The sequence below is a fragment of the Amphiura filiformis genome, chromosome 2, assembly GCF_039555335.1.
Source record: "Amphiura filiformis chromosome 2, Afil_fr2py, whole genome shotgun sequence".
NCBI lineage: Eukaryota > Metazoa > Echinodermata > Ophiuroidea > Amphilepidida > Amphiuridae > Amphiura > Amphiura filiformis.
Window position 1 is genome coordinate 60,249,453 of NC_092629.1, and position 23,126 is coordinate 60,272,578.

Here is a 23,126-nt window from a genome sequence, read left to right on the forward strand (position 1 = left end):
CGTCAAAGTACTCGATTCATTCCGTGACCTATCAGAGTTCACAGCGGTTTTCCTGATGATGTGACTATTAATTTGGTCAGGCTGTGTGTACGCAAGCGCAGTTACAACGCTTATTTTCCGCTACTTTTTTTTTTATTATTGTTGGCTTTTCTCTTCTGAAATAACGCTGAAATCAACAGGAATAATAAACTTTGGTGAGTTTTGTGAAATATGTATACATTGTACGTACCACTGTACGTAGTACTTCGAGAGTTTTTATGCCAGAAAGTACAGGGAACCCAGAAACGAGCCAATCCTAGACCTAGACTGCGGAACTCAGTCAGTCTTCAAATTCAATGTACAAACTACAATGATGATGATGATGATGATAGTCAGTCATTTTATCTTGAACACACCTTGTAGGTATCCCAGGCAAACCTTAGTTAACACATTTGCTAGTCAGCGAAATTCGCCGAAACCGGGGCCCAAACCCAATGCATATTACATAGAAATTTGAATTTTTTTCAAGAATAGGTCGGTGAAGAAACCCTATGTATAAATATGTTTTCTATACTTCACTTGACCCAAATATATGATTTTTATGGTGATAATCAAGTCGCACATGGAATTTTAGAGGATTTTGATAGCAGTTCCATTAAAAAAGCTGCTATCGCCATGAGACTAAGTCTAAGATCTAGAAACACCCCTAAATGCCGTTTTGGCTTTCTTTACTCAAGGGCTTTAATTTGATATGTAAAATGATGCAGTTTGATGGCAAATTTGAATTCACCTAGCATACCTACATGTACACCTTGAACACACCTTCTTCTTGGGCTCTTGTTGAAGGAAAAAAGGCCTTATGTAGCCCATCCAATTTCATCACAATACCCTTACTGCATAATCTATTATGGGGCCATGTTAATTAGAGAATAAAAGATAGGATTTTGTCTTTGCCTATCCAATATCATGTCATAATGGATGGGCTGGCCAATATTTTGAGTAGTCGCAGCCGGTATCCACTACGATAAAAATATTGGCCACCCCATCCATTATCATTATGACACAATATTGGATAGGGCCGTGTGTTTTGAACTCGCCACCCTTAGCGTTACATCACAAATATTATGAATTTTTACACCAATCAAGTTTCAAATTAGAATATCTACACAACTATCAACCCTAAACTAGCAAAAGTATACATTTTTGAAAAGCTGAAGGCATAAGCAATTCAAATATACACATTTCAACTCATTGTACAGGGTGACCTTGAAGTTATACAGGGTGGAATAAAAAAATTCCAAATAGAAAATGGGGCACTTAATGCATTGCTTATTACTAACTTGCAGTTATAAACTGCTGTTTGGTAATCTCAGAATACAGGATGTCCCAAAATATATATGTTCAAATTTTTTTACAATTCAACATATTTTGAGCTGAAACATTTTACCCCTAACCCATACAGAAAAAGTAAGTCCATATTTAGATTCCTCATCAAATTTCCTCTCAGAAAATGTATACTTTGACTATAATAGGATAAGTAATTAAATATTTACAGCAACTTTTAGATTTTGAAGACATCCGCATTGCTTACTACAGTGTTTAATATGAAAACGGGTAGTTTTGTACGTAAAAGTTTGTATTTTATAGACTAAACCAATCATAAAGAGTTCAAAATGATTAAAAACAATTAGCATAATTAATAACCTTTCACAAGAGCTCTTAACCATGCCTGTAGCCCATATGGATGCAAAGATATGATCAGTTGATTCAACATGCACACACAAAATCTATATTTCTCATAGACTTTGTACATACCGCCACCGCCACAACCGCCACCGCCACAACAACCACCTCGGCCATTCTGAACTCAAAAAATTATAACTCCACTATCTTAGCCGATAAACAATTCTCCTTTGGAGGTCTGTTAGGTCACTCATTTAGCTCCAAAATGACACCAAACACACTACAATACCTTTTGTTTAAGCAGAGATATACCAATTTGAACGAGTCTCGATTTGGAAAAGCGTAACAAAACCACCATTTTTGGGTGGCGAGTTCAAAACGCGTGGCCATAGGCAAAAGACAAAATCCTATCTTTTATTCTCATTCTTATTCAGTTTTAATGTAATTTTTGCGAGAAAACTGCCTTTTTTCAAAAAAAAAATAAAGTGACTTTTGTGAGGACATCCCCGTTGTTTTAAATGAACGAAACCATCACGAATATCTAAGCCACCGAATCGCGTTCTTAGTTCTCGCGACGTGTATTACGCGAACGCATTATCGCGATCATTGAGGAGCAACATTGAGGCGCGCCCTGACTAATATCACTATCAACTATTGTGAGATATTATACACCAGAAAACCAATCAAATTACGTGAATTCTTTACAAGACGCACCCATTGAATAAGAATAAACAACTTTCTGCCAGAGAGCTCCCGTTCCATGGGTGAACTTATTGTATGTCTTAAGTATTGGTCGTTAATATATGACTATCATTTGAAGACTGAGTTCTTATGATACATCTTCCGAGGAGCAGTTTCAGACAATAGCTCGGGATTATTGGGGCAGAGGTTATCTTTTGAATTATTTCATGACCACTGAAGCATAGCCACACCTGTCAAGGACACTCGGCGTGAATTGAATTGAAAGACCATGTCACTCGCCACAAAAGAATGTCAAAGGTCATAAAACACCAATTTGGTGTCTTTCCGCTCCTCGGAATATGATGCTTAAGGCCTATGGCTGAGCCAATCCTGTCTAAAAGTGGGTTTTCTTATTCATGTATTTCTAAAGATTTGTTGCGCATTCATGAGATGCTAATTTCTATTGTGTTAATTTCTGTTGTGACGAACACGCATATATTCAATTCTCTCTCACTTCACTGGACATGAACCATGTCGGTGTATTCTGTCGGTCGGATATCCGGGCATGAATTGGCTTGACAATAGCACGCCCTGGAGTGAAAACAATTATTATACATTCGCATTCACTGAACTCTGCTGGAGTGTATCACAAGCTATCACACTATTGTGCCAGATTCGACTCTCTGCAAATAAAATTATGCGATAAGTTGTTTTCACGCTAACGTGGCCCCGACCGAGAGAATAGAAATGATAACCATCGACGTCTCGTCACTGAAGTCATGAAAAGATTATGTGTTTGTATTGTTCTCAGAAAAAACCCATTTCTACCTATGGCGCTCTAGCTGAAATACAGCAAGATAATGTAAGAAAGTAAAATGTAAACCTGTATTTTAGAAACATTGTAGAGTATCTCGAGCTAGGGAACATAAAAATGTTTGGTTTGATGAGATTGGATGGATGCCTTGCGCAAAAAGTGAGTGAACATGACGCAAAATCCCTGACAAGCATTTTGTGCAGAGTTCTAAATAATTGAATAATTCCAATGATAATTAATTATTATAATCCCATAGATTCTTTAAAATATTTTTTGTTAATGTTTTATATAGATTCAGGGGTGGGAGAGGGTAGTGGCTTAGTGTGAGTCATCCTATTGGGGCATCGCACCGACCATGACTGATGGTGGGGCGCATCGGGTATGATCCGAGACAAGAATACCAAAACAAATTGGTATTCTTGTCACGGGTATGATGGGGGGGGTACAGGCCGTTTTGCCATTTTCATATTTGATTTTCTAAATTTTCAAATTGATGGGGGGTATTCATTGGCACACAATCCAATGCAGTGAGTGTCAAAAATCCCCGAAAAATAAGCCACAAATCACAAGTGATGAGGGCAGTCTGTTGTAGACTGGAAGTTTACCCAGTCTGATGTTTTGCATGAGCTCTACATGTACGTCACTTGATTTTTAACATACTTTGTCAGGTCAGAGATTACCTTGAACAGATGATTAGTGCCGTAAGTTAATACATGTAACAACTTTTCCAATGCGCTTTTTTCATCTTTTGTATGGCAGTTTGTGCATACAATGCAGTATTATGGTTCTTTATTAAGGACCTCTCCGCTCTAGATTAGTTTGATGAACAATTTAGGGTGAGTATATGTGTAATTTACTGACAAATCGACGCACCAAACTGAGATGGCTCTTAGGCGCAAACTTAAAATAGGGCAGCATCAATAACGAAAATGTCATACCGATAAAATGACACGTCTGTTTTACCCGGTTTTTTAAAGTTTGCCTTGCGAACTAATGACAGCCATTCTTTCATGCTTTGCAAAATAATGAATGCAACCAATGTGATGTGCGATGAATGTCTAACCAGAGAAGATGAGAATGTTTAGGAGGTAGCTCGATGTCTACTACAAAGAGCTATGTGTGTTTCCACCTATTGAAAATAAAGTGCAGTGATTAGGCTAAAAAAATAAGTTGACTAATTTTGCCACAAAATCTGAAAAAAAAACCCAGAATCCCTGATGCTGTACACATGCGTAAAAAGGGACATTATATTAGGCAAGGCAAGTTATGCGTGTGATGCATTTAGGGTCTAAAAAACACTGATTTTCAAGAATAAGGGTAGTTTTCTGAAACTGAATAACTTGTTTAGGGTACCTTTTCATATTTTTGGTAAATTACGAGTCCAAAAAGGGTACATTTGTTGCTTTTTTACTAGCCAAAAACTCATTAGGAGTTAAATTCTCTATTTTACCAAGGGGCTAAATTTGCTAGTAGGGTAAAACTCATTTAGGTCACACATGCGTACACTATCATACTTGAGTGGCCCCCCCTGGGAATTTGGTCAATATCAAATATATACCGAATGACCAGGTGTTGGCACCTAATAAAGGGCAAGTCAACTATTTTTTTGGCCTTAGATGTTTGCCCCCAATTATCCCACTTTCTTAGAGTGGACAAGGTGCCAGGAGGAAAGTGATCAACAAGCTGATTAATTAATAGGATTTCAGTTTTCACAATCAAAATTGCCAACAGGGTTGCAAAAAAAAAATAGCCCAAGTCGAGGATAATTAATAGTCATATGTTAAAATTTAAAAGTCAATTTGGGGATGGGGATTCTACACTCCCTTATTTGGAAATTGTTGGGAAATGCTGAAAAAATTTTAAACTTCAGACAAGTAGCTTAATTTTGGTGAGCGACCTCTTTCTTTTCTCATCTTCTCTGGTCTGCGTTTTGTGTTGGCAATTGCAATATGTATTAATTTATCACGTTAAAATGTTTTGCCCACATTACTAAAGAGATACAGACGAACTCCCAACAGTCAAAGTCTCAGCATCACATGATAATGAGGGCCCTCAATGCCCCTCATGAATATGCGAGAATTCACAGCATACAATGCACAGGGACTTTGACTGTTGGAAAATAGTTTGTATTTGTCTATGGTTTTGGCAAAACCGTTTTGCCATTTCAATTGATTCATTCTGCTACATATTTATATGGCCGTTAGAAATCTAGGCTTTTGCCCTATCATTTTATACATATGTCTTGGGTTCACCTGAAGGCTGAAGTCTTGGTAGTGACAGACACAAGCTAATTACGCTGAAAATTTGTGGCACTGAGTTTAATTTCTAAAGAATGGGTGCACATTTATGAGATGCAAATCTCTACCATTTAAACCTTGATCACTGAATGAAAATGGTGAATAGAAACGATGGACATTGAGGTCGCGATGCTGAAGCAATAGACTGCTTTACGCAATACAGACTGTCTTTTGTTCTAACTTTTAAACAAAGAATAGTTTGCCACATCTTACCTTGTTAAACCTCAATTGTTTTTCCTTGTCAGATTTGAGTAAACCAAAGTGACAGGTTAAGCCACATACTACTAATATGGCAGATATAAAGACAGAGAACAGTGCAGGACAAGATCCAGAAGAAGAAAACCAGGTACGGTATAGATGCAAAATGTGATTTATATCAACAAAAAAAAGATGTGACTTGTGTGAAGTTTTTTATAGTATTCGGTGTGTCATAAGTCTGTTCCTTCCCCATAGGAAAACCATTTTAACATGCTTTAAATTAAACTTACACAATTAATTTGATATTAATTTGTTACTGGTTATTGTTTTGGATTAATATAAATGTCACTTAGCAATTTATTTGAAGTTGTTGTCTTTTTATGGTTGATAATCTCCGAAAGTCTGCAAACCTCTGTTATTGTTGTTTTTCCATTGAAAATCAAGGTTTGCAGACCTTTAAATCTGCCATAACATACAAAATTAGCTCTAAAATTCTAGAACAACGGCCGACATATTTTTTTTGCTGCAATGAGCCTTAAGGTTCATTGCAGCTAGTAGCCCAAAGGCAAATAAACAGAGGGGTACTTCCATATTGAGGTTATGCTTCAGGGGAAGCCGGAATATAGGCGGAACGGACTTTCGACACACGGTATATATTCGATCATGCAATTTGCAATGAGATGTAATGAATTTGGTAATAATTGGCTAATTAGGGAGCACTAATTAATAAACTTCTGATCATTTTTTTCAAAAAAAATGAGCACTGTAATATAAAACAAAATGAAACTGAATATTAGGAAACAGAAAAAAACCTTTGAAAAAAAACCCCACAATGGAGCATTTTAGGCCTTCATTCTTCATGCACATACCATATTTTTTCGAATAGTTGTCCCCTTCAAATAAACCCTTTTTTGTCCAGCTTTCACGAGTTCTTAATTTTTGAACACTGTGATGAATTCATGTACATGATGAGACCCCCAGTGTCTCATAAATACCATCTAAAACCTAAGAGCTGAAGTGTTATATTGCTGCAGTAAAGGTCTCCCTTGTGGATGTACAATGTGAACTTGCAAGCATCAGGAATCAGCCGCGGTGTCTGCGAGAGCATGGTGCATTGTGGTGTTTTGAGGGAGCACACAAGTCCAACTCCACTTGATCAAAATATATTGTGGGAATGCATGCATGTGGCATCATTTTAAAACATCACCAAATAAGTACATAATTTGAGCTGATTTTATCATTTTTTCTTGACAGGAAGTGATCAAACCCAACCAATGCACTGTGTGTCACGTCTCCTTTACTCGCAAGACCACTCTTAGACGACACATGGCAAAAGCACACAAGCATGTCATTCCCCCAGATCGCCCTCATGTGTTACACAAATGTTTGCATGCCGATTGCACGGAACAATTCAAGCACATTACAGCTATGCTGGAACACTTGAAAGACAAGCACGGTGATACTATCGATGAAACACAGTATGAGTTTAACTCCATGGATGATTTTAAACAATGGAAGGAGATGGAGGAAACACAGAATTATGTGTTTTTTGCGAAAAGTGGAGCGACAGTTGCAGGAAAGCATTACTTTGTTTGTCAACGGCATGGCTCACAGCGAGCTCACAGATCGACGAATGAACCGGGTCGAAAAACACCCAGGAGAAACAAACGAGGGTCAGTGAAGACGAATACTATATGTCCTGCCAGGATGAATGTGCGAATAGGTAAGACGAATACGATATGTCCTGCTGTCAAAAAGTTATGGAAAATGGAAATCATTTTGTAATCTTCTCAAATTGAATTGAGTAAGAATATGCGATGCAAAATAAGATGTAATATGAGCATCAAACAGAGATATAATTAGCCGCAGTTTGTGGCCCTCACAGACTTAGCGAGCGTGTAGCGTGAGGAACCGAGCATTCAACCGAGCGCGTATTGCTGACGCAACCTCTCTCGATAGTATGCTAATCACCAGAGAGCCCGAAAGTAGTGCTAATTAAGATATAATCTAATACATCCAGTTGAGTTCATTTGGGTGCCACCAATATTAACTTTAATCATCTTTGTTCAATATGAGATCCATTTTCCAATTATGATTATAATAGTTTTGCACAACAGTCTATCATTTAGCTGTGCAAGTATACAAATCAACTCATTAATATTAATGAGTGGTGCTGATACCAAACTCTACAGTACCAGAGCTCATCTGCTCAATCCATCACCCTACATGGAGTACCAACTATAGAGTTCATGATGAGCTGTCAGCATTGTATGGGGAAGCTTAAGTAGTTGTAAGGTAATAGGAGCAGGATGAGCTCTATAGTGCTGTATAATAAGTTATCTACAGTCATGATTATTAATGAGCATGACTCTTGAGTTCTCTATAGTTTGGTCAGCTTAGTTATTTGAATATTGATAGCCTCCTTTGCATACTTTGTCAACCATTAGGCTCCTAAAATCAGTGTGTCACCCAAATATAGCCTCTCCACTCCCCTTTTTGTTCAATTTTCACATTCTTTGTTCACCCCTTGTACAAATGGGGTACACCCTGTCAGTCCGAAACACTTGTCAGTCGGAACCATCCTCAACCCTAAACCTAAACCTAAAAATTCGGACTTACGGTGGTTTGGACTCATGGTGTTTCGGACTGATGGGGAGACGCCTACAAATGTAGGTTCAACGCTACCAAATGCCAGTCTTACTGTACAAAACTTGACCCATGTTTTTTTTGCTATCAGAAGGAAAGAAGAAATGAATAATTAAGGAGAGAAGATGAACAAGATTCGAACCTCGGACCCCTCACATGCCACGCAGCAGATCACAGACCTGCAGCCATGGGGGTTGTGCTGGCCCGGCCAGCGATTCCATGAGTATTTATGACTTAGACTGATTTTGTCATGGCATCACATGGAATTGCATGCATGCACAGTTTTCTATGGCTTACACTTTTCACGTCTAGGAAAAAAGCTGAAAGGGGTTTGGTGTTAAAAATTACTTGATCTATCACATTGACTTGTACTACTAGTCATGGCTAATCCTAATTTTAACCAAAATCATGTAAATTTCTGCTCAATGTAATCTTTATTTCAGACAAAACCGGTAATAATAGTGATTGCGCTGGAGCAGATTTCTATTGGTGGTGTGGAATCTGTATTGTGATGCAATCAAGGAGTTATGCACGTATACAGGAAGAAAAAGAAGAAGATGCAAAATCAGTCAGAACTCGGAAATATTGATTTTGAGATACCGTACAGCCAAACAAAGGAAATATTTTCTTTTGTTTCCTGTTGTTTTGGAAACTATTTAAGGGTATACAATGTGTTGTTGGTCGAAGCAGCAGAAAAAAAGTTGTTCACAGCATCTTGCGAATGGTAGTGAGATTTAGCAAAAATTGCATTGCTCAATTCATAGCGAAAGCGTGTAGAAGAATTCAAATATCACAGATATACTTTTGTAGGTCCTGTGGTTCTTGAGTTATGTTGTAAAGAGGGCTGAAACAACAACACTTTTGTAAAACGTACATAACTCATTAACAACAATAAATTAAGCAAGTTTTCAAAGTATATGATTTGTAGGATGAACTTGTGCAAAACACCAAAGTGTTATTTTTCAATAATATATTGATTCAGATAATGAAAATTGTTGTCGAAAAACTGGTTGTTCAATTTCAATGGGGTTTTCTGTAAAATCCAGCTTTGTAAATGCTTTTTACTATCCTATAAGAAACTGAAAATTTAATTTTCCCGAGTTCCGACTGATTTTGCTTCATCGCATCACATATGTGCATTGCACATTGTGCAAGTAAATATGTGATGTGTCATGTCAAAGGAGACACTTTTGGGCAAGATCGTAAATGGAGAAATAGACAAAAATCTTCCCAGGGTGATTTTTTCACAATTTGGGTTTGTTGCGAATTTGTGATGTTATTAAGGTAGGAGCATCGGATAATAGGCCCATGCAGGAAAATAGCCACTATATCAAATCAGAATTATGTATCAATATCAAATATATAACCAATTTAAGATAAGTCTTTACTCCACTTATTTTTAATGTTTCATGAAAATTTAAACATTTCTTATGTTTTTCTTTTTTTTTTGAAAATTCCCTAATTTTTTCTACAAATAATTATTGCTAGCCTAGAGGGAATGTGATATGGGTTCCATAGTTTGTGGGGTGGTTAATAGGCCTAATATCTAAATTCTCTCGCCAGATTTTTTTGATAAAGTGTTTATTTTTGAGAAAATCATTTTTTCTATTTTAAATTAGGGAAATCTAGAAACACCCATAACTTAAAATAGAAACACTTTATTAAAAAAAAAGCTGGCGAGAAAAGTTTCTAAATTTAATAACCTTTCATATGACACCTTGTTTGTTAAAATTGGCCCTATGGTTACCTCAGACAATAATTATGAAATTTGGTCATTCAGTGTTTCTAGATCAAATCAAGAAAATTTGAGCAAGTACTAACATTACCTTCAAATATCCCCTTTATTACTAGCCAATATATAGGGAAAAAGTCACTAATATTATTTGGTAACATTTTTGTAATAAAAAGATCCAAAAAGCAGTTCTATAAAGGGGATAGAAAGGATATAAAATAATATTCAAACATAGTATCCATTTTCAAACTTTTATCAAATTTAGTGAACGAGGCTTAGTGTCAAAACCACTTCATGTACAAAGTCAATGGGGTTTCCTAATGACAAAAAATGGCATAACTCAAAAACGCTTTGTTGGCAAAAATTCAAATTTGGCAGGCATGTTTTTCTCACCCAACTACACATCCTGTATCATTTTAAACCAAATCTGTGCATGACACCGTAGCCGATGTTTCTACCTTAATGTTTAAAATATTGTCTGATAGTTTCAGACCGAAATATAAATGGCATCTTGTATTTTTTAGACATTTTTCAAGGTAATTCCTACTCTCAACATTATCAATAATATTTTCAAAGGCCAATATCTCAATTTCCAATTTTATAATACCATAACTTATGAACTCAATATCTTCGCTTAGGAATGTCTGATTTTATTGAGGAAAATGGTGTTGTGGAGCAAAATATCTCTATATTTAAGATCTGTAAAAACCTCAGAATTGATAACCTGCCCAAAAGTGTCTCCTTTTGACATGACACGTCACATATATAGTTGAATTCTCGCTATTCGCAATAAGGGCGCCGCCAGCGGTTTGCGATGTAATTGTGATGTATCATGGGAAAATCGTGATGTATCATGGGAAAATCGTGATGTATCATGGGAAAAGGTCGACATCAATCCGCATAATGCATCTGAATATTACCATGCTATTACATAGGAACATGTGACAATATTTTTTAGTTTGTCAATATAACGGTATTACACGCAAATCGATAGAGAAAAAATTAATTGTGCACATTTCAAATCATATTATTAAGTATTATTGAGTATCGATTCGCGTGTAACACCTTTATTTTGACAAACTAAAAAAATATTGTCACATGTTCCTATGTAATAGCATGGTAATATTCGTATTGCGCGGACTTGGATGTCGACCTTTTCCCATGATACATCACGATTACATTGCAAACCGCTGGCGGCGCCCTTATTGCGAATAGCGAGAATTGGTACACAAATATGTATTGGCGAATACCAATGCATGGGCAGATTGTTCGTTCACACCTATCATAAATATTTCAAATAACAACTCATATATTATTAATTTAATTTTGATAACAGGTGATTCTGGCAAAGTGACAGTGAAATACATCTACTCACACAATCATCCAGTGACTCTAGAAGACACAGAACATCAGCCATTACCAGCATCAGTACGTGAAGACATCAAAACAAAATTAGCAATGGGTGTGAAAGATACAGACATCATGAAAAATCTCCGAGAAGGTTGTAGCGCCGAAAGCGAGAACACAATGCCAAATGCTTCGCCATTAAAGCGCAAGTATTTTGTCACCAAACAGCAACTGATAGGGATAAAGCGTCATAGATACGGGCGAAAACGATTGGATGGGGATGATGCAATGTCGGTGACTTTGAAAGTCACAAATTTGATGAAGGAGATGGACAGTCCAATTTTAATATACAAAGCCAAAGGAGAAGCTGTGTCCACATTTCTTCCAGATATTGACACCATTGAGAGATCAGAGGAGGTTTTTTGCCTCGGATTACAGACAAACGAACAATGCAAGATGCTGGCGCTCTATGGCGAAAAGCTATTGGTCATCGATTCAGTGCATGCGATAGACAAATGCAACTACAAATTAATCAATCTGCTTGTAGTTGATGAATTTAACCAAGGCTATCCAGTAGGGCATTTACTAACAACCAGCATGAACATGATTGTATTGAAGACCTTTTTCAAAGAGATCAAACGAAGAGTTCCGACGTTACGCTTATCTGCAGTCATGACGGACGATGCAAAAGTTTGCTTCGATGCGGTTAATGAAGTCTTTGGGAGTGACGGAAATATGCAGCATCTGTTGAGCAGATGGCATATGTTATGTATGTTTCGCAAACAAACTCGAGATAACACGACTGAGGTACCAAACACTGATCTTTACAGTCGATTGATACAATTACTAGATGAAACAAATTATGACGAGTTTACTATAACAATGTTGCAACTTATCAAAGAATTTGAGCATTGGTGTCCAAAGTTAGCAGAGTTGCTTCAGAATGATTTTGCCAATAGAACGCAATGGGCTACATGTTGCATTGATCTACCGCATATCCAGAGTCAGATGGGGACTAGAGTGTGTTCAGAAGTACTCAGCAGCCGCTTGAGGTAAGCAAACTGTATACATAGCAAGCTACCTAGAACAGTAAGGCATAGGGCTCCTTGGGGCACACCAACATCGCCCGGTTAAGAATTACATTATAAAGCAGAGACACTGAAATGAATATCCGGGATCGATACACGTGAATGTGCTATGCACGATTTGATATTCAGACAATAAATCTTTGGATACCAGGATAGAAAATGATGAATATCTCCCGTAATTTATTTAGTCTAAAGAAGCCAGATTTTGTTCCTTGCACTTGAATATATGTGTTGAACGGATATGATAGTCCTTAGCTTGCGTCTTGAGAAAGAACTCTGCGTCTTGAACTCAAAAACTGACAAAAATTCTGATTTTATATGTGCCGAACTATAGCGCAGCATAGGCTAGCTGCACTCAGTCTAAAAGCAGATGACCATTGACCTCATCATAGCGTATACATGCTCACTCACACACACAGAGGTCAATTACCAGGCTATTGTCAGTAGCCTTAGTCGGATGTCCTTCGGCTCATTATGTGTCTCAAAGGTCGGAACAAAATGGCCATGCGTGGCTGTGGATTCAACATACCATGGCGATTTCTGCCATGAAGATATCAGGGCGATGACACTGTGGGGGGTGGGTAGGAAGAAAAATACTGCTTGGTGAGGTTATTGTCTACAAGTGCTACTAACCCAGGTATGATCACTGCAGATTGGGTCTGCAGCCTTATTAAAACTATTCCCTTTTCCAGAAAAACGTAGCACTAATTTTTTTAATTTAAAAAAAATATTATCCAGTTCTACCAAATGAAGCATAGCTAGATCCTAATCCTTAATTAGTTCTTAGTTAAAATTTGACTTTTATTGCCAGTTAGAACTCTAAAGGATTAGGATTTAGCTATGTTTCACTTGCCAAAACAGGATAATATATTTTAATCTAAAAAAAATCAGTGCTGTATTTTTCTGGAATAGGGAGTAATTACTTTCAGGCCTACGGTGATAGGGCTTCATTGATCTTTTGGTTTATCCCCTAAACATCTTTATGGAAGTTAACATTAATTTCTCAATTCATTCACAATCGTTCAAACAAAATACTCTGAAATAGTTTTGATTCACATGTATGTTAAGAGTTCAGAGATCTTATGTAAAATTCTAACTGAAGTTTATGCTAAAAATATAATCCAAAATAGAGCTAAGTGTATCATTGGTCTGCCAACGAATGAGTATGAAGATCATTGTATTCAGCCATTGAGCCACCGCAGGCAGTTAGTGCTGCCACCCTCTTCTATCAGATGTTCTACAAAGAGACCCCAGGTTGAGATGGTCTGTGAGATCCCATGACCTAGCAGTCCCAAGATCAAACCTTGTCAACCATGAACATTCATTTATACCACAGCTCGATTATGGAATTCTCTTCCTGCCCAAATTCCAGCCATTAAGGGCCAGCTTCAGCAGGAAAGTTAAGCACTTTCTGGGTGATCCTTCGCCAGCAGCAGTTTTTTTTGTCTCTGCTGTTAATGCCCAGAAATGTCATGTTGTAAAAAAAAGGTGTTTGTTTGTTCTATGGCATATTTACATATGTAAAGTGAATCGCTTTAGAGAATAGATGACCTCACTGATTTACTGCTGACAATAGAAATTTATGTTCTTCACAAACGTTCATACTAAAATTACAATTTTTGTTTGTTTGTTTGTTTTAGAGAGTACTATATGCAGAGTAACTCACTTCAAAGGATCGATGAGCTCATTGATTTATTGCTAACGGTTGAAAACATTACATATTGGAGACATAAAGGAGAGATAGAATGCAGTGGAAGAATGCCACCCAAGCAGGTAGGTCAAATCATATGGTATACGGAAGGCATTCTCAAATGGATATTCCTTAGTGCCACTGTCTGAAATGAACCCAAAGTGCCACTATCCAATGCGAGTGAGCGAAGTGTGTAATGGGTGGGGTCCAGGTGCCCACCTTAGGACCCCTGGTGCAGATCCAGAGGGCTCTTGGATTTTAGGTTTCTGGAAGGTCCTGGGATGGACTCTCCTGGCATGTTTTTGTCTCGCCTGAACTTTGTTCAGGATGGGACTTAGTAGTCACTATTTCTGTCTGACGCTACTTGGTGGGAGGAAGGGTATCCGAGTTTGCTCCGTAACCGTATGTTTTCGGTGAAAAATATGCAAATTAACATAGCTTATTTGCATAATTTATGCGAAAATCAGCGCAAATTGATTGCGGAGTTTGTGGACAGACTATCTCAAGATCCGTCGGGCGCATGGTAACGAAACCTGGTGACAGGAATGAACCACACCTGCTGATCACCTGATTAGTTTTTCGGCGAAAAGTATGCGCATTTAGTCAATCATCAAATCAATCATCAAATCAATCAATCTTTATTTCATTCAAAATACAACAATACAATAACAGTAAAACAACACATTTGAATGAGGAGATGCTCAGAAGGCCAAAAAGGCCTGAACAAGCACCCCCTTAACCTTAGCCTAAGTTTCTTAATTTGTCTAATAAAATACAATTACATACATACAAACACCCCCACCCTCTTTCATACATTCATGTAGAACGAAAAAAAGCAAAAAAAAATGATGAATAAAGAACATGCAGAATATAAATTAGGATTTCATAACATTTGCTCACGTCGTATATCGCACAAGAAAGCTGACATTTTGTGAATATAGTATAAATGCTAAGAGATCAGTTAATTTTAATCGATTTTTTGTTTTAAAAGGAGAAAAATAAAATAAGTAAATCCAAACTAAGAGGTATTAAGTGTACATTTCTATAAGGTTTGTTTTAATTTGGGATCTAAAGAGTTTTACTGATGTAGCCGTTTTGGCGCATCTGTCAATCGAATGCCATTTTCTTGGCCGGCGGTTCTTATTGTTTTGTTAGCAAACTCTGTTTTTGTAAGACAGATCTTGTAATCTTCAGCGTTTCTTGTGTGATACCTGAGGTGAGTCCTCTGCTCAACAAAATAACTATTGAAGGCCTTTGGTAACTGATTGGTATTATACTTGTACAAAAAAGTGCTTAGTTCGAGATCATAACTATCATAAACATTAAGCAAATTGTAATTCTTGAAAATAGGGGCTGAGTGACTTAAAAAGTGACTATTCGATATCATTCTAAGGGCTTTTTTTTGAAGTTTGAAAATCTTTTCCAAATATTTTTGACAAGTATTTCCCCATGCTAAGATACCATAGTTTATGTAAGGAAGTATTAAAGTACAATATAGTGAATACATTGTACATTAGTTGTTAATTTGCATAATTTATGCGGAACGATTCTACAAATATGGTTGGAAATCTGAAGAAATCCGCCTTGTGGAGCTGTATCTGGGGGATTCGTAAGATCCCTAAGCCCTATGATGATGAAACGTGGTAGGGGGTAGTATGACCAGAGGATCTCAACCCGATTCGATTTTCAGCGCAAAATATGTTAATTAAGTACCTAATTTGCATAATTTATGCATAAAATGCAAAAACCTATTTACTCGGAGACTAGGGGTCGCACGTTCTTCAAACTTGGTGGGTGGGTGCATCTTCACCCCAGACAGAACAAGGTTGTATTGGTTAGTGCGTCAAGGTCACCCAAGGTCATCCAGGGGTCATCTGAGGTCAAATGACTAAAACTGCCGTATGGGCACGAAACTTGGTGGGTACGGTCAACATAATGTGGTAGGGGGTAGTATGACCAGAGGATGCACACTAGTACCCCCCCATGTGGCCCCTCCCACACACTCAAAGTTGAGGGGGGGGTCAAAATTTAATGAAATATTGTTTTTATATTGCGCATTACATATATCAATTTCGGTCATGTAGGCCAAGTTGGTTACGGTTCGCTATCTCTAAGGTTCGCTATCTCTAAGGTTCGCTATCTCTAAGGTTCGCTATCTCTAAGGTTCGATATCTCTAAGGTTCGTTATCACTAATTACGAAAAAGGTTCGCTATACCTAAGGTTCGATATCACTAATTTTGAAAAAGGTTCGGTATTTCTAAGGTTCGATATCACTATTTTAAATAAGGTTCGCTATCTCTAATTTTACATAAGGTCCGCTATCTCTAAGGTTCGCTATCTCTAAGGTTCGCTATCACTAATTTAAAATAAGGTCCGCTATCTCTAATTTTAACAATCCCGGTATCCCTAAGGTTCGCTATCTCTAATTTTAAATAAGGTCCGCTATCTATAAGGTTCGCTATCTCTAAGGTTCGCTATCTCTAAGGTTCGCTATCACTAATTTCAAATAAGGTTCGCTATCTCTAATTTTAAATAAGGTTCGCTATCTCTAATTTTAAACAAGGTTCGCTATCTCTAATTTCAAATAAGGTTCCCTATAGCGGTCCTTATTTAAAATTAGAGATAGCGGACCTTATTTGAAATTAGAGATAGCGGACCTTATTTAAAATTAGAGATAGTGGACCTTATTTAAGATTAGTGATAATGAACCTTAGGTATAGCGAACCTTAGAGATAGCGAACCTTAATTAATTAGGGATAGCGAACCTGAAACAAAATTAGTGATTTTACCACCCCTGGGTCGCCAACTAACAGGTATAATGGCCTCTCTGCAAGAGTGTATTTGTAAACACAAGAGACTATTGAAAGTAGACAAAAAGACTGAACGATATCAATAAAATGACAAAATATTGAATTATTTTTTGCAAAATGACTTTCTGATGTTTTCTAATACAAAAGGACTGGTTTATAGTCTATTGGGAATCGCCAGTATGCGATACTCAGTGATAGTAATATAGTAAGTGAGTAAGTAACACAGCATTTGTAATGCAGCAGAGGATACAAAGCGCAGTATTGAATTATTTTTGCAAGAGGGATGCATGGTGGTGACAGGAAATTCACAATCACCCTTAGCCTTGAATTCTAAGGGACTGGTTTATAGTCGATTGGGATTCGCCAGTATGCATAGTAATTTTAAAGGAACTCTCCGGCAATCACAACATTATGCCTTATATGTAAGAAAAATAATTAATTATCAAGCACGAATCACATAGTTTTATTTAAAACAAACTCATAGTGACCATAAAAACGAATAAAACCATCCGTCTCTCAACACAAGATATTCAAAATCCCGGGCGACAAAATTGTCGAGTGCAATGACGTCCCAGTAATATAATGAAGACTGACGACAATTGAGCACGGATAACCATTACGTCATTGCACTTAAACAATTTTGGCGCGGGAATGTTGAATATTGTGTGTTGAGAGCTGACTGCTTTTATTCGTTTTTATGGTCAATATGAGTTTGTTTTAAATAAAACCATGTGATTCATGCTTGATAATTATTTTTCTAACATATAAGGCATAATGTTATGATTGCCGGAGACCCCCTGTAAGTATTACACTAAACTTATTTTATACCCATATATTGTATTCAGCAGCAATTGTCCCTGCATGAAGCTGGCCTTCTCATCCCAGATGACATAGTGACCACAGTTGAAGCAAACAAGACGTGGAGAATAGCCTCATCACCAGAACGCTTTGTCACATTGGTACAGGAGGAATGCACAGAAGACTTTTGCGAGGAGATGTGTTTGGATGTGAGATGCATCGGTCTGTGTCAGCACTTGTATTTGTGCACTTGCAGGTCTAAACAGAGCAGAGTGTTATGTGAGCATCAACACAAGGTATGTCGCAGAGATTGTTATACTTTGTTTGACTTATGAAAGTCAAAAATTGTTTGTTTTTTGCTGCTGCGTGTGTTAATTGGTATAAAATACGCAAAGAGCAGTTGTGACTTGCTCTCACAAAATGAGCGCAAAGTCAAAACTTGGTAGTTTTGAGACCTCCTGGCTGCTGTGCTGATGTTCTTTGTTTGATGCACACATGTACAAGTTAGTAACATGTCCTTTATGAATGCCATATTGTACATGTTATGCCCCATTCACAAAGGACATACTGTTGGCTTACATTATGCCCCATTCACAAAGATATACTTCATCTTTCATAATTTCACCTTTTTAGGTAATACCCAGAATCCTTTGCATGGTACTACCCTAGCTGGGGGGGGGGGAGATCTTGTGCACCCCGATCCTGGCATTCCCGAATAATATCAACCTGACTGGACCTGTCCTGACAATTTGGAACAATGATGCCCGATTTATACCCTAATGTGTAAGACCAAGAACATACTGGACAGTGGACCAGCAGTGCAAGCCTTTGTCATGGTATGGCTTTTCTATAGCCAGGTCTAAGGTCAATCGACGCTAGTCTATACAAATCAGACACAGAAACACTTATTTAACCCCCTGGACACTACTGGTCATCTAACAGCATTTCTGATTGGTTGATAACTTGAAATGCTCATTTCAATGACCGGGTCTTAAACTATTTATGGTCAAACTTGCATTTGCAAATGATCTTATTAATACCCTCCTTGATTGGTTCAAAATTGGACACAATATTCATTTTGGCAGGTACTTCTCATGTGGTTATGTATCATTTTCAAGGAGCAATTAATTTGATTTGGACCATATTTTGTTTTTGCAGGTACATTGCATGCGGCAAATGCCCAATGAAATCAACAAAGCACAAACACAAGCTGAATCTCAGAGTGACCACCAAACTGACGCCCATCATCATCAGAGTGACCATCAATCTGACCACAGCACTGCTGGTAGTGATAATCAAGATGACCATCAGGTGGGTCCTAATGACCAGGCACATTGTTACCCTCTTTCCGTAATCCATGCTGAAACTCCCCTTCATTCAAGTCATCACAGCAGTGACAATGATCATCAAACTGGGTCTGGTCAAACTGACCACCATGCGGGTCATCACCAACAGAATGACCATCAAGTTGATCCAGCTGGTCAAATTCAAAATGACCCTTATCATGATGAAAGTGGTGAGCATCATGAAACACATGTCCACTGTACAGGTCACTCTGACACCCAGCCAGTTGAAAATGTCACTACCACTGCCACTGAGGATTATGAAGTGATCGTGTTCCAAGGTGCCTCATCATTAAGGTCGTCAACTCAAGCAGAGACTCAGCAGCAGGTTGATGGTATTCTCTCACAAATGGAGTTTCTCAGAGGCCAGTTGGAGAATCCCAAAGTCGCCAGCTGCTTCTGCCACATGTGTCGGAGACGATTAATCAGTTGGTGTCTCAGTGCGAGTTGGTAACTAACGCAGAGGTCGTAGAGGTCACAGAAGAGAGTGAGAAATCTGGAGAGGTGATGAAGGAGACCTGAAATACCTGAATTTGTATATCTAAGGGTTACTGTAAGAAGGCACTAACTGCAAAACATTGTAGCTGCCTTAGACCCGGGCCTTAGACATGAAAATTTCTGCAATCTATATTGTATATGCGACATGTGATTAAGGGGAATGAGTCGCATGTCTACCCTATTAAAAACGATTTTTACATGTTTCCAAAGAGGACACTTAAACCTTTCAGAAACTGAAAACCTATGAAGTTACATCAATTTATCACGTGCTGAAAACAATGTAAAACAAAGAATTTTAATACTTTCTTTGCCTATGTCTCAAAATCAATATTAGCGACATTCGACTCATTTCCCTTTTGTGTCACATATATATATGACACCAGGCAGCTATTGCAGACAATAGAAAGCATCATATCTGATACTAATTGTGTCAGTAGCACTTCAGGCACCTACCACATCAGAAGTGAGTTTTCTTGTACTTCTACACATGTGATTTATGCACTTGGGTGTCGGCGACATCCGCATATTCTGTACATCGGTGAAACTGAGCGGCGTTTGGCGGATAGGTTCACCGAGCATAAACGAGACGATCCTCATACGTGACACCGCCAAACCCGTCCCTCAACATTTTAGAGGGGATAGTCATACCATCACGGACCTTACCGTTACGCTATCACCCAAGTGCATAATACTCACAAGCGGAAAGTCGAGGAACAGCGCATCATATTTAATCTTGGCACACTTCAACCCAATGGGATGAACATTCAATTTAATGTCTTCAACATCAATATTTAACTTTTCACATTACTTTCATCTTTTGCATTTCCTTTCTTTTCTTTTCTTTTCTTCTTTTCTTTTCTTCTTTTCTTTTTTCTTGTCTTGTCTTCTTTTTTCTTTTCTTTTGTTTTCTTTTCTTTTAATTTCTTTTCTTTTCTTTTTTTCTTTTCTTTTCTTTTCTTCTCTTCATTTCTTTTCTTTTTTCTTCTCTTGTCTTTTCTTTTCTCTTTTCTTTTCTTTTCTTTTCAGGTTTCTTTTCTTTACTCTATTTTTCTTTTCTCTTCTCTTCTTTTTCTCTTTACTTTACTTTTCTTTCTTTCTTTCTTTCCTTCATTTTTTTTTTTTTTTTTTTTGATTTTGACCTTTTGCGTGTCTTCCCCCTTTGCGTTGCGCTAGACCTCGCGCCTTTCACTCTATGTTTTCCGCACGACGACTCATGCTGCGATTCCTCAGCGTTTCTGTGCTCTCCTCTTCCTTTGTTTTCCGGCACGCATAAGGTCATCACTTGACAAAGGTCTATGACCGAAAATTCGTGTTTAATTTTGCTACGCAAATAAATTTATACAAATGTGGTTTGACACCAAATATTTCTGCTCTTGGACTCTTTTACTTACGCATCATAGGTTCTTCTGTATATATCAGGGTATCAGTAAATTATGCACAATTCATATGGCATAGACCTTGACTTATGCACAGGTGTCATGTGGAGGTCACAGAATTAGAGAATAAAAGATAGGATTGTGTCTTTTGCCTATCCAATATCGTGTCATAATGGATGGGCTGGCCAATATTTTGAGTAGTGGATGCGGGGCAGCGGTATCCACTACGATGCTTAGTTTGCAGATATATGGGCAGAAATGTCTCAGTATTAATAGCATGCATTTCCCCAAGTTTTGGGTCACCAAGTTATTTTGAAATGGGGTTACCCCCTGGTGTTGTCACTTAACATTCAAAGGCGTAACGCATGATCGTTCCCTAAGTCAAAAATACCCCCCTATTTTGTGCGGTTTCAAGAAAATTTTCGTCATTTTTACCCCTATTTTACACTAAAACGGGTACAAATTAGCCTTAAAAAAATACCCCTATTTTTGCATTTCAAGTACACTTTTACAAAAGTACCCTTTTTAACATTTCAAGAACACACACAAAAACACTTGTTCTGATTCATTGTCTTTCTGAGGAGAACTCTGTTGTCCTTTTAATATATAAATGAGGAAAATAACAGAAAAATATATACAAATACATCCAATAGGATGCATCATGTGTTTTTTATGATACAGTTATCAACAATGTAATCTTTCCTCCCGTTTTTTTTTGTGCAAAATAAAGCTTGAATGTGACCAATAGGCCTACATAAACTGACTGACAAAAATTACGAAATCTGGCATTTGCCACGAATTCCCTCACTCAAACCACTATATCAGCCCCATCTTTAGATATTTTCAAGAAAAACCTCTAGCTTGCCGGTCACCAAATTTGCGGTTTTCGCCCTGCTGACTACAACTTCAGAAGGAACAATTCCCCCGGGACAATTCCTTTATGATCAGGTGCCATTTCGAAGAGTTTGTGGCTCGGTTTGTGGGCACCAGTTTGTCAAGGCTCCGGAGGCGGTAGCGTCATTAATAAAGCCAATGAAAAAAGTCTCATGGAATCAGCGGCCAAACTGGGTAGTGCGTCGGTGTAAACAAACCATGAAACAAATAAAACCGAGTCGGCGTGTTGCTGAATATTTAGGCCGGGATATTAGGAAGGCAAAAAGTTTCACAAAAGTGAAATCCGGGAGTAAATTGAGCGAGAAATGGTAAGATTTCTTGGGATTTCAACATTATCATGATGATGATTCACAAAAATATACCCTATTATTTAATTTCGAGTACACCGTCGTCAAAAACAACCCTATTTTTTAAACATCGCGAACATTTTATGTTCGCGAACATAGTTTAAAAATAACCCCTTTTTTTTCGTATTTGGGAACGATCATGCGTACACATAGTCAATGTTAAGTGACGACACCGGGGGTTACCCATCTACATTTTTGATTTGAGTAGACTTCAGACTGATTTTGCTTCCATGTTATCAAGTCACAAAAAGTCCACCCTTTGGTGCTATTTCAGGAAGTTAGGTGATGAATTAATAGCATGCATTTCCCCCAAGTTTTGGGTCACCAACTTATTTTGAAATGGGATTACCTAAATAACAGTGCTTTGAATCCTTCAAGATCTAGCTGGAAAAAGGCGCTATATAAATCCGAAATTTATTTATTTATTTTATTTAAATGAGTGACTCCATTTGAAATCTTCACCCCCTGTATGGGAGGTAGAGGCCATGTCTTCCATAGGGGGTGTATGAATTTCAAGATAAATAGTCCATAAGTTTTTCAGTGCTACTCATGCTTGGCAATGACATAAAAAGCACTTTGAGAGCACTATATTAAAATAATCAAGACAATATTAATGCACTTAAAATACAAATAACATTTTGTTAAGGCAGCTGTGTACTCTCAGACATGCATGTAGTAAAAGTGCCATAACTTTGTAATTATTCACGCAAGACATATAAAAGTATACATTTTATAAAGGCAATACATCAATGAATCTTAATATAAATACAGATTTGGTGTAAAAACAACAATTATGAAGAATATCACAAAAAGGAGAGTTTTTGGCAATATTTGTTAGGTACATCATAACAAAAAAACACTCTTTCCAAAAAATTTTTGTTTTGTTTTTTCTTAATCTTGAGAC

The 23,126-nt window shown here is 37.5% G+C and overlaps 1 protein-coding gene across 2 annotated transcripts; it reads left to right on the forward strand.

Moving 5' to 3' along the window:
• The first annotated feature begins 90 nt into the window (after positions 1–90).
• Positions 91–20,014, forward strand: LOC140146485 (uncharacterized). Of its 2 annotated transcripts, none has more exons than XM_072168348.1 (7): positions 91–194; positions 5,700–5,800; positions 6,907–7,375; positions 11,367–12,429; positions 14,106–14,238; positions 17,812–18,060; positions 18,923–20,014. In XM_072168348.1, the coding sequence occupies exons 2-7, from the start codon at positions 5,744–5,746 to the stop codon at positions 19,559–19,561; spliced, it is 2,610 nt and encodes an 869-aa protein (XP_072024449.1). In that variant the 5' UTR covers positions 91–194; positions 5,700–5,743; the 3' UTR covers positions 19,562–20,014. The 2 variants fall into 2 exon arrangements, with proteins under 2 accessions (XP_072024449.1, XP_072024450.1); XM_072168349.1 differs by having other exon boundaries at positions 17,815–18,060.
• The last annotated feature ends 3,112 nt before the right edge of the window (positions 20,015–23,126 follow it).

Bases quoted from the DNA above. Each gene is read 5' to 3' on its own strand.
- LOC140146485 (XM_072168348.1), top strand. From the start codon at position 5,744: ATGGCAGATATAAAGACAGAGAACAGTGCAGGACAAGATCCAGAAGAA. The intron at 12,430-14,105 runs GTAAGCAAACTG...TGTTTGTTTTAG, and splicing joins GTACTCAGCAGCCGCTTGAG to AGAGTACTATATGCAGAGTA. The intron at 18,061-18,922 runs GTATGTCGCAGA...TTGTTTTTGCAG, and splicing joins TATGTGAGCATCAACACAAG to GTACATTGCATGCGGCAAAT.